We start from the raw sequence: 18,845 nt of genomic DNA, 5'->3' as shown, positions 1-18,845 counted from the left end.
AGAATTCTTGCTTACTCAGTGATGCTCGGGGTTCTAAAAAATTATCTATTGTATCTAAGACACGGTGGATAGGTATCTAACGCATGGCAGAACATTGTCATATCTGGCACAGTGTAGACATTTTGGAAAAACCTGATTAGACTCTGGAGCCAGAGCAAAATGTAGAACCGCGGATCCGAGTAGTCAATGTCCATGGCGGCTATGATGTACTTCAGGGACGTGTAGTTCGTCTTGACTTCACAGAGCTGTTAATATAGAAGAAAACGATATTAAAGATCGTCGTACTCGGCATGAAACGCTAACACATAGGTCACTCTTGCAAACATCGCCATGAGGCAGAGTCTTTGCAGTAACCAGCTTGAGCTTCGCGATCGTAAAAAGAGCGTAAAAAAAAAAGAGAGACGTGGTCCTGAGGCAGGAGTGTCGGAGAGCCCAAAGGCGGGGGGGTCTATGGGGTGCAAATATGCCTGGAAGAATATTTACGAAAAGAAATGTGTTGCAACTAAAGCAACTGTTTGCTCTCAGTGACGTATGGCTATAAGTATAGGGCATTTTGGATGGAAGCCTTACTTCTGGCATGAAATTACGGAACCTGGCCTTGCGCTTCCAAACTCAGACCCGTGGAAGTCAAGCAGCATTCGGGCGTCACATTGACACAACAGAGATTGACGCAATCCTCTGCTCCGGAGATATTACCACGTAGGTTTTAAGACAATAATCGAACCTGGTCCAATTGAGCCTGTTAAGACGATAGAAACATGCGAACAAGTGCATTGACAATTGAACCTGTTCCAGGCCCGCTTGGTTATGACTAGAGAGTCCCCCATCTTGTGTTGAATTATGCGGGTTCTTAAGAGCAATATAAAGAGGAAATATTCAGGACTTATGGAGAACTTAGCCTACCGTTCCTTGTTTGGCATCCTCCAGGCGTCGAATAATCAGAGAGGAGTCAAACCCAGGATAAGTTTCGGAAGTATCAATTACTTTCACATTTGGGCAAGGAAGGTACTTCGTGTTTTTCTGAAGGCATGTGCACTTTCGGAAGTGCCTTAGACACAGAGGAGCTGGTATTTTACAACTAGACGGATATGTATACGCACGTAGCAAGAATCCTAAGAGGACTAGGCGCAGCCAGTGTTTCGGTCGGGGAGATTTGAGTTGGCTTTTTCGTCTTTTCTCTGCATAAATTAGAACACTGTTGCCCACTTACTCGCGCCGCCATGCGGTTGCACTAGGCTCACTGGAGCCCGCCTGTATTACTCGTCTTCTCTCCCCCCCCCCTCCCCCACCCCGGCCCCGCTCGTGCGGCGGTTGAATCTGCTGTGCCTGCCCTCGTAATCCTTATGCGCTTACTACAGCTCTTGATTAAATGGTCTCTCGGTTGTCGATGATATTTTGTGGAGGTGCACGATGTTTCCCCAATTCCGACGAGCTCGCAAGAGCCCCGGATGTCCGACCATAGCCCGTGGACACAGCACCTCCTCATGGCCCGAGTTGCTTTGGGACATTAAACCCCCATAACGCATAAACCACCTAGAACAATGACGTCCACGTCGCCAAGCCAGACCATCCAGCACCTCATGGGCTCCCTACGGCTGCTTTTCAATGCAGGAAGGTGCGGGATGTTTATTTTATCCTGCAAAACAGCGCCAAGACGTGTTTTGAAACCAAAGAGCCCGCACTGAACATCTGGCAGGATTTGTAGCGGGAGTTGTTCGGAACCTTCGCCAGCAGCAAACTAAAGGAGACAGCTGAACTTGCCTTGAAGTTCCTTGCAGAGCGGAAAAATGTCAGCGTAGTCTTTTTTTGCGGAGAACAGAATGCGGCGCTTCAAACGCGCTGATCGTTCAATCCCTTAAGCGAAGAAGGTGCGTCATCAGATGCGAGGAGTCAAAGAGTAGCTTTTCGACCATCATTGATGTCTTTCGTGAAGAACTACGTCAAGTGGTGCCACCCGTGCCATCACTCTATCCGCGGCGTGCCCCGCATGTCATGTCATACAGTGACGCACTACGTCCTACGAAGCCCTGCACCAGAATCACAGCTAGAAGTAGCAGCGTTTTGTTGTCCTGCTCTTCCAGTACCGTCTCAGATCTTTCTGAATTGCACTGCTGTGCCGGACGTGCGACCACCTATCAGGAAAGACAACGTGTGGTGCATGCACATCGATCAACCGGCCCCTGTGCATCCACTGCAGCAAGGCCGGTCACACACTCCGCCACTGTGCATAGCGTCGGATGGGCCTGCGTGGGTTTCTACCAGATGCAACCCAGCCACGCTATGGCGAGCAACCCCGAGATATAGACCAGTACCTCAAGAAATACGTCTCAGATGCGCACTTGCCACGATGTCAGTTGAGGTCTCCCTCGCGATGACGGGCTTCTTCCCCACGTCGTCTTTAGTCCTTCGAACACGCCTATAGCTCGCACCGGGAAAAAAAAGAACGGCGCCCTCCGTGGGTAGGACCGTTGTCGCTCAGCACTTCGAACACCCTCCACTCGCCAACTTCTTGTTCCCACTGCCCGACGTCCGGCCTCCCACTCGGACAATTATCCGACGACCAGAGCAGCCTCGGATCGACGCCTCACATCCATGAAACCCCCGACCCCCCAGTACAACCATTTCCTCGACGTGCTTTTCTCAAAGTGAGCTGGTTTCTGTTGAAATCCAAGTCGTCGCTGACAACCACGGCGTGATTGCCCTCGTCCATACCAGCGCGAACGTGTCGTGGTCTTGCAATTACCCTGCAAAAAGTTTGCCAACTTTGTGCGAAACTCTAACACGTACAGCTGGAGGCAATAAGGTGACGCCACTCGGACAGCGATTCGGTGTGTAACCTTCACTGGTTGTCTCGCTGCATTGCCTCAGGGCTCGTAGGACGCGATTCCCGGTCTCGATTATTGGTCGTTCCACGTCAAACGCCCCAGACGTTGCGCTCGACCATCTCCAATTTGTTCAAAACAATTCATGAAAACTTATCCTAATGTGCGTAATCAAAGCCTGACATTTTTTGACCGAAGATTATTCCTGAGGTGACGACAGTTTCAATATTTAGAAAAGGCGAGAAGCCAGGCACTGCTCAATGGCTGATAAAAATTCAAATTTTTAGAAATCACTTCACAATTTTTTGCATTGTATGTGGCATAAGTGAAATGATATACCGCGGAGGCAAATGTCAAAGTTATGCTATAGGCCAGACGGCCCCGTCGGCTTTAGGAGAGCGGACGGTAATGGATCTCCGCCATCCTCACCGAGTGACAGCTAAAGGCACGTTTTGCTATCATCCTGATAGGTATTTCATCGCTTCCTCGTAAACGACTATGTGCGCCGTGCGATCGCTGCTCATATTTTTCATCGCCTTTACACATGCATCTTCTACATGCATGTTGCGCATGTCGAGCATGACTCATGAGGTTTCAACTGCGTCAAACGATATCACGTAACTCATGAAGACTATCTATTGTCGTCTCCTATGTTCTGCGCATTTTTCTGTTACATGATTGATGGTGCAAATGCGGACTATTGCTGAGTAGCCTTTAGGAAGGATAGCCTTATCTATGGATGTAATGAAGCTAAGATTGCTCAAATTCTGCCTCGTTTACCTTATTTAAAACTCCCTAAACAAAAAGACAGGCACGTGATCGAACTTGGCGTCCCCTTTCGTATGGATTAGGATGCTATCAGCGTTCTTCCGAGAACCGGTTACTCTTCGGGTTGTGAGGCATTGCGTTGAAGGTTGGCAAGTTATTCTAACCCTTTACCTAAGTGTGCGACAATTTGTAGTTACCTGATACTAACGTCGCACTTCACGCTTTTGCATTTCATGCAAAATTTCATTTAACTGCGTTGTACATATTGGCAGTGCCATATGATTTGCTAAAGCCAGCGCCCTCAACTGTCAGCATGAAAGCATGCAGCATGCTTTTCGCGCTGATTTAGATTGAGGACGTTGGCGGCCTCGGAGACTCACTGGAGTTGCAATTAGAAGACACTACTACTGCTGGTACCACGGGGCAGAATTCTAGCGTTTTATTCACCAAGCTCGATGAGCCACTGGTATCACTGACGGCAGTAGATTAAGAACTGTACGAGTTAGGACCGTGGTGGTTCCTTGACCATCTTGAGAATATCTCGCAGTCCGCAAACGGGGAGGTTAGATATGGGTAAAAAAACATTGTGCAAAAAACCCTGTAGTCCTCGGACTCGTTTAAAGCCTCTGGACTTTCTTCTGCCTTAATCCTTGATTACCGGAGCTGATTCTTTCTCTCTTGAGTCGCAGGTGCACTCCCAGTGGCATGTTATCTTTCTCCATGACCCGCAAAAAGGCATTCAAGAACTGTATAATTATAACAGTGACAAGCTCAGCCTGCGCACTTCAGACCATTCACAGCGTTTCTGACGCTCCGGCGTTAGTTGTCCTATCATATTATAAAATTTTTATGCGGCGTCAGTGAGTATGGCAGTACTATGCGACCGGAATGTGCTTCACAGTGCATTGATGTGCACATGCGGATTATAAGACCGTGCACGTGAAAGAAAAACGCGCTTAAGCTTTAATTTATTTCGGTGAAAACTGGATCTAGCGCGAGAAAGGAAGGCTAAAAAGTAATGTCGAAAACTTGCAAACAGAAAGAACCGCGTGGTAGGTTAACCAAGCCCGCAGCAGTAGTAGGGAAGACCGAGCTAATGGCGGCACTCATTGCAAGTGCAGAAAAGCACGTTAGGATTAAGCGAACCTCACCTTATATCTGAGCGAATACGTTCCGTCGTTTGTGTAGAGCCAGCACCCGCTCTTGTCTAGATAGTATTCGCTCCAGGTGGCAACGTCCCACGACAAATGCGGTTCCCAAGGCGTGCGCGACTGGCAAACCTGCGCAGAGATCAGCCGCATTTCATTGGCGCAGGAATCAAGTAGTGATAAGAAGAACCACGTAGAAAGCACTCCCAACGGCCGTTATGTGCCCTAGGATGCGTGGCCACCGGTTCAGCAAGCATAGCTTTACATCCAGCTGACGTCAACTTCGAGAGTGAATGACACAGAGAATAAGAGAGTGAATAACAACTGCTTTAACACAGTCCGAGGCCTACCTGCGCGCATATTGACCTCTAAAATCAAATCTAGACAGCTGGCCCGCCACGGTGACTCGGCGGTTACGGCGCTCGACTACTGATCCGGAGTTCCCGGGTTCGAACCCGACCGCGGAGGCCACTTTTCGATGAAGGTGAAATGCAAAAGCGCCCGTGTGCTATGCGATATCAGTGAACGTTACAGAACCCCAGTTGGTCGGATTTATTCCGGAGCCCTCCACTACGGTATCTCTTTCTTCCTTTTTTCTCTCAGTATTCCTTCATCCCTTCCCTTACGGCGCGGTTCAGGTGTCCGCCGAGATATGAGACAGATACTGCGCCATTTCCTTTCCACGAAAACAAATTTTCAACCTAGACAGCTCACTCCGCAGCGATGTGGAGAAAAACATCAAATAATCGCCGCACAGCGGCCAATTGAGCCGATTCGGAGCTCGAACCTCTCTAAAAAAAGTTATTGGCCCGATTGCGAGCAAAAGCAGAGCAGGCGCGCCTGCGGGCTTTGCAGCCTGCTAGCTTATTTCACTATTAGTACGCCGTGATTAGCCTGCGAGCTGGGTATGGTTAATTTTTTGTTACTGTTCTAATCACATCGAGGTGAGTACCACCAGAAATGTAGCCGCAGTGTGCGTAAGAGAACATGCAGCCGAAACATCGATATCAGATTTGGGAAGTGAAAATGTTTATAACACCAAAGCACGAAAACATGCGCGCGAACCGAACACCAATATTCCTGTGACTGCAACATTCTCAGCCTAGAGCGAGAGAGCCAGGTTTTTTTTTCTGATTAAGTTCATTTCTTAGACCACTCTATGCGCCGAAAAGAGACAAATCAGTGGCGTACTGGTACGGGGAAAGCCACCTTCGGAAAAAAAATGGCGTAAATGTTTTTTTTTATCTTTTATGACGTAGCTCCTCGCATGTAAGGAAAGGCAAAACAGGTACTCGTACTCGAAAATTTGTTTTTCATCTAATTTTTCTTTATCTTTCGTGCTCGTCTGAGCACTTTGTAGACTATTATTTCTGGTTAGGTGCGAGTATCTTTAGAGGAAGATAAACTCCGCCTCTTTTTAACAACGCATATTTAGGCTTCCTGTGGTTACAGACGAGATTCAATGCAAATACAGAAAACCTCAGCTCAGTTTTCTTTTTTGTATTAGTTGGCATACAGAAAAGCCATCAAGTCTTGTCGAAATGCGAATCTTGTCCGAACGTACGAGATTAAGATTGCTGGTAAAAAAAAAATTGTGTCAGCATTGAATTCGATGATATTTACGATAGCGATTCTGAATGCCTGAAAATATTGTGCTGATCAGATGAGAGGGCGCACATACGTTCTGTTGCTTCGAAGTTTTTGTTCGTGTCGCAGAGTTATGTCTCGTTATCAGATATACGTTTCTGTAGAAAAACGAGGGTTTTTCATGCAATGAAACAAGGTGTGAGTACGCGCTTCGCATGTCTAATTCTTCTTTTGTGTGTACTTTCGTCTCCTGGTAACCAGTACGGCCCAGCTACGGGCGCGACAATAAACCAACCAGCGCCTCTTCTTGTTCTTCCCTCTTTACTTGGGTCAGCACGGTTGCGTAGGATACCGAGTCTGAAATTTTTTCAGAGGGGATTATAAAACCATGAGTCCGCGAAATATTTGGTTTCCCATAGGTGCCTGCAGCTAAGTTTTAAAGGAACTTAAAGTGCTCGTTGTCGTGCACTTAATCCCAAACCTAAAGTGGGATAAGTCAACATTATGATTTTTTCGAATGACTTTGTTTGTCAATTTATTTTTAAGGGTATAATAAGATTCTTTTGACCTCCCTTGGGCTGCTGCCTATACGGTATTAAACACTGACGGAAATGACGATTGTCGGCCGCTGGAGGCGGCGATCGTCGGCGGTAAGGCTCCAAGACACTGCTCAGCTTCTTGAGAACTTCTAGGCTGCACGATAGGCTATAACTTTATTGAACGCTGTGATTCTTCATAGTGACTTGAATTTCCTGCTACTCTTTTTTCTCCTTCATCTTTTTATATCCCTCACCCCTTTACCCCCGCGTGCATAGTAGCAAACCGGTTATTCTTCCGGTTAGCCTCCCTGCCTTTCCTCTTCCTCGACCTCCTCTTGTATTAAACAGGTTTTCTGGGCACGTCATATGAATTTGCAAGAATGCTTCAACGCATAGAAAAATGTTATAAAATTACTCTTCACTAATGACAGAACGCAGTGGTTTTTTCTACATGTTACCTGAAAGGAGAACACGATACTGTTTCTCAAAATTTATTTGGTACTGAGCGAATGGAATTCAGTGTTTATATGAAAGGCCGCTGATAGACATACAATACTGCCCAGCGGAAGCCATCGAAAGGTGTTAAAAACAGTCGATGTCCAAGATTTCTGGACGTGGAGACAGTTATAAGCATCAGATGTAATTTGCTATTGTTGGAGTGGCTAGAATTACGACTTAAAAATGGTTGCAATGAGAAGCAAAGTGAGACTATCTTGTGCGGATATTTCAAGGTAATATCTGAGCGCAGTTGACAGAAAAATCATTAAAATCCGCGATAATATAGTAACATGTCCTATATCCTCAAAGAAAAATTTTGGAAACTTGAAAATTGCACGATACTTTTATGGCAACATTGAAGGTAATGGTCCATTCTTCTGGTATGTATCAAGACATTTCTTCTAGAGTGTTTCCATTGATCGCGTCGAAAAGTTAAGACTGCCCTAGAAAACAAATTAGGAATGCTTTTCACGACAGCAAAAGCGCTATTAGAAAAAAAGACTGCAAGACTGCCGACGGGTGATCTGTAGATATATTGATTGTTGTAGTGAAACCTTGCATTATATATAAAAAAACCGCGTTCATAAACAGTTCCCGCCAAACATTCCTTTTTGTCCAGAACTGTCGGGTAAGCAAAGGGGTCATAACTAAAAGGTCTCTGATACTGATACTTATTATCAGCAAGGATGGAAACGCGAACAAGACAGCTGTTACGCGAACACCAAAATGAGAAAATCTTACCAGCGGGAAGCGAATTTCTAGCACAGGAAATTCCTGTTCGAAGACTCGGACATTGTTGAATACTAGTGCTAAACAATGTCGCTCTGTCTCCAGAAACCAACATGTTCTTGTATTTGCGCTGGCCTTTGAATTTTCTTGTTCTCGTTTCACTTCTTCCTCATAGCACCTCACTAATGACTATTAACTGTAGTCGTAATGGCGGTAACAGGCGCTCATAAATATTTTAACAGAAGTTATAACGCTGGCAGCCAAAACATTTTTAAGCTTTAACTCAGCTTAAATTGTGTGCAATGTAGCAGTTTTCCTTTTCCTAGAAGACCACAGCTAAGACTTTTATCGTTGCCATTGCACCTCTATACTCTGTAAATGGTCGAAAGGCCTTCAGCCTATTTTTGTCAAGTGTCCCATATCCCAAAGGAACTAGGGATATAAGGGACACTGTGATGGAGAACTCCGTATAATATCCACCCTCTGAGGTTCTTTGACGTGCACTGGCATCGCGTAGCACACGGGCCTCTAGCATTTTCGCCTACATCGAAACGCGACCGCCGCGGCCGGCATCGTACCCGCGGCTTTCCGGTCAGCAGCCGAGCCCCATAACAACTGAGGCACCGCGGCGGCGCTTTTGTTAAGTGTTATTCTGTCACTGACTGCGTTAACATCTATGACCTCATGTTACTGCGCAGGTTCTACCTGCAGCACACAGAAATATGGAGTTGCATGACATCCACGCCAAGGAGTGTCTTTACGCTCCCTATCTTACGCTCATTTCCACGCGTGTGTGCATACGTATGTTTATGCCAACGTACTTGCGGAAATTTACATGTTTCCGGGTCTTACCTCCAGTGCATCAGCCAATTGAGGTCCCTGGAACGTCTTGCACGGGGCCATGATCAAGTTTTTACTCGGATCGCTGTCCCCCTGAGCACATTGATCCGGGTTGCGGGGTTTGTAGCGGCGCATTGGGATACCCACAGACATAGCCAGGGTCGTGGGCAGCTGAGCATCACCAATAGTCTGGAACACCTCGTGCCAGAGGCGCTGTGCCGTTATTCGCAACGTGCGAAAGAGAGAAAACAAGGGATAAGTACCGACGGTTGCTTGGGAAGGAGGTGTTGGCTCTGTTCCTTTAATTCCTTACTAACATACCACTCAAACCTGCGCACGATGCATAGGCCCTGTTAACGTTCAGCGCGCTAATCATACCACAGGCCTTGAGTAAAGCCTCATTCCTGACGAACATTGCTAGTAAGACTAAGGCAGACATTCGTACGCTGTCAGGGGTGAACATCAAAGAGCGCTTGCTTTCGCCGTACCTTACTGCTTAGATCCTGAGGTGGCCGCCATTGGCAGTTATCATAAGGCGTGATATTGGGGAAGGCGGACGTTTTAGTTCCTGCCAGTTATTTTATGTGCGAAGCATAGAATCTTCGACATTAAACCATGTTAATTCAACCTTCTTTTGCTTGCAAGACCATACTATAAAACAACTGGTCTTGATCTGCGGACTGGAAATTGTATTTTTTGGCGTGAATTTTGTTTTAATTACAACAAAATTTCACCGCGCTTCATTTATATAGGACGGGCAGTGGAGCTCGCGTGTGCACAAGCAGCCTTTGATGTGTGCAGTGGTGATGGTGACAGCGCAGCTGGTGCTGGCGTCATGTCGCAATGAAGTGGTTCTGTACTCATCCCCATCAATCTGAGTTGAGAAATTACGAAGAGAGGCCATTTTTTTGTGCCGCGCTCTGCTATTTCACTGTCATGTATTAAATACTGAACATCATTCACAAGAAAGAACACGAGGGCGATGAAATGGATGAACAAGAAAAAAATCTCCATCACTTTGTGCTGCATAATATTAATTCTGCCGACTGAGTGTCCACCCTTATCGCACAAAGAAAGAAAGAAAACTCGAATATAGAAGGGCAAACAAAGTAGGGGCTTAGTGAACCTTGATGACGTTGCTTAGTGCGTTGGATTGTGAAAGGCGATAACTATAGCTTTAAATTATTGGTGGGCAATAAAAAATTTCGCGCTGAAGATTTTTTATCTTGCCTGAAAGGGTTGGACGCCGTTTAAATTTATTAGCTCTGATGGGGAATGTTGTGGTGTAAACTAAGAACGAAAAAGCTTAGTTTATTTTGGATTGTTCATGCTAAGTGTTAAAAATTCTTTGCAGAGGCCCCACACAATGCATGCATACTCTAACTTAGGCCTGATTAGTGAATGACATTTGGGTAGTTTAATCTTAGAGAGGACTTTCCAAAGTGTACTTTTAAAAAGCAGACGTTTTGAATGGCGCATGCGCTGAGACACTGCCGCTAGGTGTAAAAGATAGATTTATTGCTAGTGTTCTCTTTGAATTGAAACATAGTCTTTCCGGTTAGTAATTAGTGGGATATCTTGAAAGCCAATACCTGACAAAAGCTTCCATATTAAAATTTTCCAAATAGTTCATCCTCGTCAGCTTTAAGAAAACTATGCATGAAATTCAAAAAATATAATTCAACCTTACCTTTGCTGTCGAGGTACAAAGCAAGTGGAATTATAGTTTTCACTAATAGCGTTAATAAGGTATAGCCGTAATGAAAGCAGCACTCAAATATGTGAATAATGGAAATGTTGTTGAAGGACTCATTAACGTGATTAGCACACGTGGGACGGCTTGAAATACGATGATGTTACAGAGATCGAGCAATAGCTTTCTAGCAGTAAGCTAGTGCCTTTCTTAGGTATTGGCACAACTCGGTTGCTCTTCCGGTCGTCTGTCAATTTTCCAGCTCGTAAATATGCTTTAAACATAACCCAGAACATTGGACGCCATTAGGTAGAATGCCGCAGAAAAAAAAAATGTTTGGAATATAATCCGGCTCACACTTCTTTCACAATTTCAAATTCAGTAGCACAGAGAGCGCTTCTGAAAAAAAAGTGACTTGTGAACCTTGAAATTCTGTGCCGTCAGGATTCTCATGTCATGGAATTGCATAATTGTTGAGAGATATCTGGGACATAGGTTTCGCTTTTCGGCTTATTTAACCCAGAATCTTTCCGGTGCGCACTTCATTAAGTTGCAACAACTCCGTGTGCAAGGCTGTAAAATGCCTTAAACGCGGTTGTCGGTTGTTCTACGGTGTCGGGAAAGGTCGCTCTAGAAGTTGAGATCCTAAGCAGTGAACTAAAAAGCATGAATAAGGGCGGTACTCAGGCAAACATGTTGGCTAAAATTATGCTGATCTTCTGTTGGAACCTTCAGAGCACAAGCAACATTGAATGCAACCGAAATTCAGGGGCCATACGACATACTGGCTTCTACTCCGTCAAAGCACTATCAGGATCACGCCTTTGAAAGTATGTTTTGTTGCAGGTGTGCAGTTGATTTTGTAAGCCTTCACACATGCACGTCTTTATAGAAGCCCAGGCAGTGTCTCGACGAGGAATCGAAGAGTACTGTGTGGGGTGCTGGGAACTTCATATGTGAGCTCTTCCCTGCCGGCCAAAACCCGCAGCGACTTCGTAACCTTGCAGTGGAGCTTGAGAGCCAAATTTGGAGCGTAAACAAGTTGCAACTTTTGTTCGTACAGCATTGGGAAGATGCGACTAGGTAGGTACTCTAGCTTGAATACATGCCTAATTGTTTTTGATCGAAATGTACAAACTTGCTGAAGTCGCACTGAGGGACCTTGTAATTTGTACCTTTGATAATCTGCATTGACTTTTTCTCAAGAGAGCATTCGTATTCTTGTGGCGTTAGAAAAAAAAAAAACTAATGCGCCTGACATTTCTTGCTACGCTAGCCTTCACTGGGCCATAATATGCCGCTGAAAGTCTTTCAAACCAGCTCTGCTTCGAGATGAAACTAGTGAAATGTAATTAAAACAGAAATTTCTAGGCCCAAGAATTGAGCGGTGGATTTAAACTGTAGCTTTTAGTGGATTGTTTTCGCGCCATAAAGCTGGAAACAAACTTTCAATCCCACATTTCGGAAAGAAGCATAAATTTTCGCCTCTTTTTGAAGGCGCTCTTTCACTATGAGCTGATCACTCAAATGATACAGTCGGGGAGAGGATCAGTTGGGAATACCGTCTGTCCACGTAGCCGCTCCCGCAACAGGCCGCATTCACGCGGCTTCTGCGGTCGGCAGAGACCTAACATCTGGCAGCGATAATTTCATCTTTGGTGTACGCCGAAAGATGGACAATATTATCTTCAGTCTACAGGTGGTAATGTCAACGCGAGACTCTTTTATATCCACGTGTTATTGTATGCAAGCCTTTTCTTTGTGTTAACTTCCGAAATATACAATATGAGAACGTACAGCTTCACATTTTGAAGGGTAAAAGGGTACAGTAGCTGAACAGTGCGAGCGTTAAATTTTGTTCCTTTGACGCCTTATTTCCTTTCTATCCACAGCCACTACTACTTTGATATCAGGCTTGCACGGATCTTCCGTGCCTAATCATACGGAACTCAACCTACGCATTTAAACGCCTGGACTGTCTTCATATAGCTGACAGCTCGATCACACAGCAAATGGGAGGCACTGCCTTTAATAAAAAAAAACTCAGAATGAAAGAGTAATTTACATCGTAATAAGCGCGGGAGTGAAACCATGTGACGAAATTGGGTACGTTGTGCAGAAAGAGAGTTTGTTTCGTGCCGCTAATTTATTTTTGTTAGAGAAAACGTCCGAGGAAATGCTCTAGCGCTTGTCTTAACACGGACATGCAATACCTACGACACTGGTCTCAGTTCCTAAGGAAGTGATGCAGTTATCTACAATTATTTAGCAATAGTGAATATACGCAGTACGTATTATTCTATTGAAATTTGATTTAAATTTCATCAAATTGCAGTCGAATCTAGCTAATTGCACTCAACAACTTCAGCCATTAGAAAATGAAACCTTAAGCTCTAAAAAAATTTACTAAGTTAAAATCTTTTACAAAGGGCGCGATATAAAGCTGCGTTCAATTTCCTAATACGCCTGAGCAGATAGCGCGCTGCCTTATAAATCTCAATGAAAAAAGAATTGACAGGACGGTTACCAGTGCGGTACTCAAAAATCAGCGACAGTCGTTGAGGTATTTCATTGTTTCGATTTGTTGAAGTATGTAATACGAGAGCGACTTTATATTGGTATGGTCGTAATTGCAGCGCTGTTCGCAGCAGCAGTCCCAAATGGAACCTACTACTGGCCTCCACTGTCACTATGCTATCCGTCCTCCTTCCACTATAACCAACTTACGAGTGGTTCCCGCGGTAACAACCTTACGTGTATACGCATTCCTATGCTATCGTCCTTCCGCGGTAATCGTCCTCCTTCCAGAGTTACAACGCTTCGGATGGTTTCCGTGGGAACCACACTCCGCTTGCGCCTTAAGTTCTGCCGATACATTCCTTCCACGATAACTTCCCTCTCCTAAGTACCCTCTTCCGTCGAAGTCAGTTCTGTTTTTCGTTCCAAGCTAACTATCCTCAGGGTGGTTCTCTAGGCAACCACCCCCTGTTTAAGTCTTCCTACGCTCTCACCATACCCTCCTGTTTCCACGGTTACTCTCCTCCGGTTGGGGATTCCTCGGCTCTCGCGAAACCCACCATCTTACAATGTAACCACACTCTGGATGGCGCTGACGGTAACCGCCCACCAGTTGTGCACTCGTAAACTCTCGCCATGCCCATTTTTTTTCCACGGTAACAACCCTTCGAGTGGTTTCCATGGCAACGCACCCACCGTTTACGCCGAAGAATACGACATACTAATAATGCTACTATTATTACTACTGCTGATACTAATACTGCTGCTGCTGCTACTACTACTACTACTACTACTACTACTACTACTACTACTACTACTACTACTGCTACTACTACTACTACTACTACTACTACTACTACTACTACTACTACTGCTACTGCTGCTGCTGCTGCTACTACTACTACTGCTACTACTACTACTACTACTACTACTACTACTACTACTATTACAACTACTACTACTACTACTACTACTACTGCTACTACTACTACTACTACTACTAGTAATAATATTAATACGAACTACTACTACTGCTGCTGCTGCTGCTACTACTACTGCTACTACTGCTACTGCTGCTGCTGCTGCTGCTACTACTACTACTACTACTACTGCTACTGCTGCTGCTGCTACTACTGCTACTACTACTACTACTACTACTGCTGCTGTGGCTGCTGCTACTACTACGACTACTACTACATTTAGTACCACTACTAAAACTACTAATAATACTACTACAGAAAACGCAGTTACGGGCGCTTCACAGGTGTCGCGATAAATGAAATTATAAATATTACGTGTAAATAAAGAATAACGCTGCTGAAGCGCTGAACGTTATCCAGCAAATACATTATTATGTGTTAATTTAGAATATACAATACAGACAGCCAAGTTCGTACGCACGAGACATGCTTCAAGCGGGAACACCAAAACGTATTACAAGTTACCGCGCAACGCTGAATCCTTTTTCTGGGTCAGGCGGAACTGACGCGATCCCAAGAGCTCCGCACGCCATTAAAATTGGTAACGAAGCTTTTATCAGCGCTGAGGGGAATGCATATCCCTGAAATTCAAGCGCATACCAAAGAGAATGGATAATCCGGGCTGGGGCTGTCCATATATGATGGAGTCATCATCAGGCAGTTGGGTTTATTCTTGTCCTCGCCCACATGGTGTGCCAAGCCAATCACGATATCCACCAGCGCAGTCCTGTACAGACGTAACATTTCAGAATTTACTTTATTATCATATCACCACTGTATGTTCGATCTCTACTATAATTCTTCCTCTTCTTTCTGTCCCCCTTTCCCAGTGCTGAATAGCAGGCCAGGTAGATGTTGCCGACTTCAACTTTCCTGTCATTAGTCTTTCTTTCTCACACACATGGCACAGATCACGGTAAAACTGCTTAACAATAGCTGATTTTAAAACTTCACATATTGGCTTAAACTTTAACAGTGACCGCGTACACTATAAAGTAGTGAGTGAGAAAATCTAGAATGCCTGAATTTACTTCGCCCATTTTGACGGAAAATGCATGCTGCACAGCCAGTTGATTCTGTACGCAGCACAAATCTAAACAGAGCTAGCGCACTGTCGCTTAAATGAAGAAGAGTGTTCGAAACTGCCAGCGACGCTCGAAAGATTTATTTTCCTTCCGAAGCGACAAGTTTTCGTAATTTGTGCTCGAGATCATCCCTATTTGCGCTCACCTCAACTGCTCGACGATGAACTCTGCAACCTTTACATTGATGACTGGCACTGCGACTGCTGTGTAGACGGGTCTCTCGTTGATGTCCTTGTCCAGCATCAAGTTGGCAATAGTCTGCGGAATAAATATGCGGAAACATGCGACCTCCTTGCTCTAATCGCTTCATTTATTCTGCTGTCTGAACAGTGCCTTGGAATAGGCAGCATTGTAGAAGATTAAACGTCATACATTTTCGTAGAGGTGCGACTAGCCTGTTAGCCTGTCGACGATGGATGGAGGCCAGTATTGTTGATTATTATGTGCGCAATTATGTACAAAAGCAGCGATGCGGCCGACGAGGTCTAAGGTACTACAGTTCTCCGAACATATATGCCCCAACGAGTTTATTAAAGCGGCCCGGAACCTCAGAAAATTGTCTTTATTGCAGTGTCTCTTAGATGCGGAGTCTACCGCGGCCCGGATCGAACGCACCGACCAGGGCTCAGTAGCCGACAGCCTTATCCACTGATTAAAAAAACACTAATGAGAAATATGAGCTGGCCAATGTCGATCTGGAACCCGTTATAATTCTCAAAGACCACTATCACACAGATCGGAGGTTGCATAAGGAGAAAAAAAAAAATAAAAACTGAACACAGATGTGCTCACCGGCGGATTTCGCAAGTGTAATGAGCGCGTCGGCGCAGAGTTTTTGGGCGCCGATCTCAGAACGCAACAGCGCCATTCATTTGGAAACAATGAGGATGTCACGAGTCTTGACTTGATTGGCGAGAAGCGCTTTTGAAAATCAATTTTCTCGGTGATAAATGTTTTCTCTCTCGGACACACGTCGACGCAGTTAGAAGAGCCAAGAAATAAATCTTCGCTGAGAATTATTGATTCAAGAGTTCCTTGGAGTCTCTTTAACATGTATACTTGAAGGAGGCCAAAGATTGCTTAACGAGATAGAAAGGAAGAAAGATCATGCGAGACGCGAAACGTACCCATGCGCTCTTTATCACGTCGGCAATATCTCTTACGCCGACATTAAAGGCTGGTGTATTGACGTGACCGATGTGGTAAATCCGCCGCTGCCAAAGGCTTTCCAACTGTGTCTTCGTTGCGGGATCAGACGCGAGAACCATCGTATTTCTCCGCAGCCTAGGCGAAGAAATATTTAAGAAACAACGATGTAATAACAAGTTAGACAAACTGTAAAGAGAACGAAGACGACGCATGAAAGGTCAGTGGGAACAAGACTAGGGAACACATGAAATTTATGCGTCGCATTTTTGCGCTGTCAGCTGCAATCACCAACATGTTTCCCAGCTTTTTGCTTTTATAAGCAGGACATAGATGTCGCTGGACAAGCACATTTAGTACCGATCACAAGTCGACCCCGCGTCTCTCTGAAGTGTACTCACGACGAAAACAGTATTCGCTTAGTCTTCGAAATCTTGACAATTGACTACTACGTCGAATGCTGTGTTTTGTTGATATACACTACATTCTTGTTTCGTTTCAAGCAGCTGTCGATCCACTAGTAGAAAAGTGAACCTTACCTGCTAAATCTTTTCTTGTGTCAGAGTAACTCCACTTTGAGACGGCCTGTTTTCGGCTTTGCTTGTCACAAGCTCTGAGGCGTGCTTCTGTCTCTTTTAGTATCTGACATGTATTTAGGACAGCCGTGTACACTGGGCCGACACATCTAATAAATTTTATCTTCCGCATTACACCTTGTATGGCGTTTGTATATATGGTATATATGGTGTGTGCTTGTGACATGTATACAGTGCGTGTATACAGTGCGCATGTATACAGTGCGCATGGGAGCTCGGTGAGACCGACGTTATGTCGTTTTCCATTGTGTGGCTCTCCTTGGAGTGTATTTAAATTCCGGCTAATTAATTAGCTAAAATTTCAATCCAAAATTTTCAATATTCGCTTTGCGGTCCCTTAAGTCTCGTTAGGTTTTTGATGGGTTGCGAAACAACCGATCCAGTTTTTTGTATCGACGCACCTCTTATGAGGTCCTTTTTTTAAGCATTTGAAGCAAGCCAGTGAAATATGAAAATAAAAAAAGTTGGGCTGAGGCTTAGCTAAAGTGTTAAGCCTGGATATCTCGAAGCGAAAAGCTTCGTGGCGATGCTCGTGGTTTAGCTTAAGGTTTCATACATAGGGTTACAGTTTGGGTATAACTTTCTAGCTTTCTAGCTTTCTAGCTTTCTAGCTAACGTGTTGTCTTAGGTATGGAAAGCTTGTACAATCGTTATAAAAGGCTATTAAAATCTCCAACTCCCACGCTACCACTTCTGGGTCTTCTCCTCTTTCCATGGCGAAAGTTAAGACGACGGAGGCAGCGCGCGAAGGCGACGACGGTTGCGGCACCAGCGACCACCTGCGCTGCGCGTGACGTCACTCGGTTTCGCGCATGCGCAGCTGTGGCAAATCTGTGGTGTGGCTTACGCGAAGCCCGGTGTTGACGAGCCTAGTGAAGCTTTTCACTTCAAAACTACGTGACTGCGCCCTTGCACTGCAGTATTTTAGCGATGCGTGCGCCATCGCCTTCTCGAAGTGAACGGTCGACGCCGCTCTGAGCACAGTCTCGAAAGTGCTCATCATGACCTTAACATGACTCGTCATCACAACCTGCCCACACGATTGCGAGAAAATGACCACCGCGACAGGTGGCAGGGAAATTGATGCTTTGTTGCAAGATGTTCCGGAGGAGAGGCCTGGGTCGGAAGAGACCACCGGTGGCAGCATCTTCCGTCGCAGGGCAGTGGCACACGGATTAACCAATGCACCACTATGCCAGGAGGAGTATGAGAACTCCCAGAGCTCTATGAACGTAAAGTCGAGAATGACCAATTCCGCATATTATGGGCGCACACCTATTAACGCTATTGTGTCATATTCTTAAGGCGGAGCTTGAGTATCCACTTCAATGTTATATTAAGAATTGTAGCAAGGGCTGCAGCCTCGTCACCTACTGCGCGAAAGCCTTTCAAACGCTATCTCATGAGAGAAACAGTGTAGCGAATTTCCTTAAGCTTCTTGATGGTTTGTGGCATGCTGGACTTTTCGGTAAATCGTGGTAAGTAATCCGCTAGACAGCTAAAAAACTCAAATGGAGCTAAGAGTCTATCCATGCGATGTTAGTACCATGCGCGACAGTCACAATTCGGGTGGACACAAATTGAGTGCTTTCCTAAAAATCATCGTCAAAGGTCTATAATATCTTTCACCTAATTTCTACGCAGTAATATATTTGCGGAATGTCATGCAGGCATGTAATTTCTAAGAATTTCTTTCCCGATCTGTGCATAGCCCTATTGAATTGCTGGAAATCGAATATACCAGCAGGCTCGGAAATATCGGTTAAAGAGCAGTTTAAAAAATAAAAAAAAGTGAAATGATTTTCATGATGGCGGCACGCACCACCAAATAATTCTCTTTCATATGCTATAAGGGTCCATTCATCGTTGGGTGTGCTTATTTTTCGCGGCGGTCTTT

General features: G+C 45.1%; 1 protein-coding gene across 1 annotated transcript in view; it reads right to left on the bottom strand.

The window, feature by feature from the left end:
- Positions 1–18,845, bottom strand: part of LOC144105223 (uncharacterized) — a 47,514-nt gene continuing 28,669 nt past the window's right edge. The window contains exons 8-13 of the mRNA XM_077638370.1: positions 16,334–16,490; positions 15,352–15,464; positions 14,722–14,848; positions 8,944–9,144; positions 4,742–4,870; positions 1–245 (exon numbers count right to left, since the gene is read on the bottom strand). Coding sequence (XP_077494496.1) covers positions 42–245; positions 4,742–4,870; positions 8,944–9,144; positions 14,722–14,848; positions 15,352–15,464; positions 16,334–16,490 — 931 coding nt within the window. The 3' untranslated portion in view covers positions 1–41. The remainder of the gene's footprint in view (positions 246–4,741; positions 4,871–8,943; positions 9,145–14,721; positions 14,849–15,351; positions 15,465–16,333; positions 16,491–18,845) is intronic.

The sequence above is a fragment of the Amblyomma americanum genome, chromosome 9 (assembly GCF_052857255.1).
Source record: "Amblyomma americanum isolate KBUSLIRL-KWMA chromosome 9, ASM5285725v1, whole genome shotgun sequence".
Classification (NCBI taxonomy): Eukaryota; Metazoa; Arthropoda; class Arachnida; order Ixodida; family Ixodidae; genus Amblyomma; species Amblyomma americanum.
This window is presented reverse-complemented; position numbering and strand designations above follow the sequence as displayed.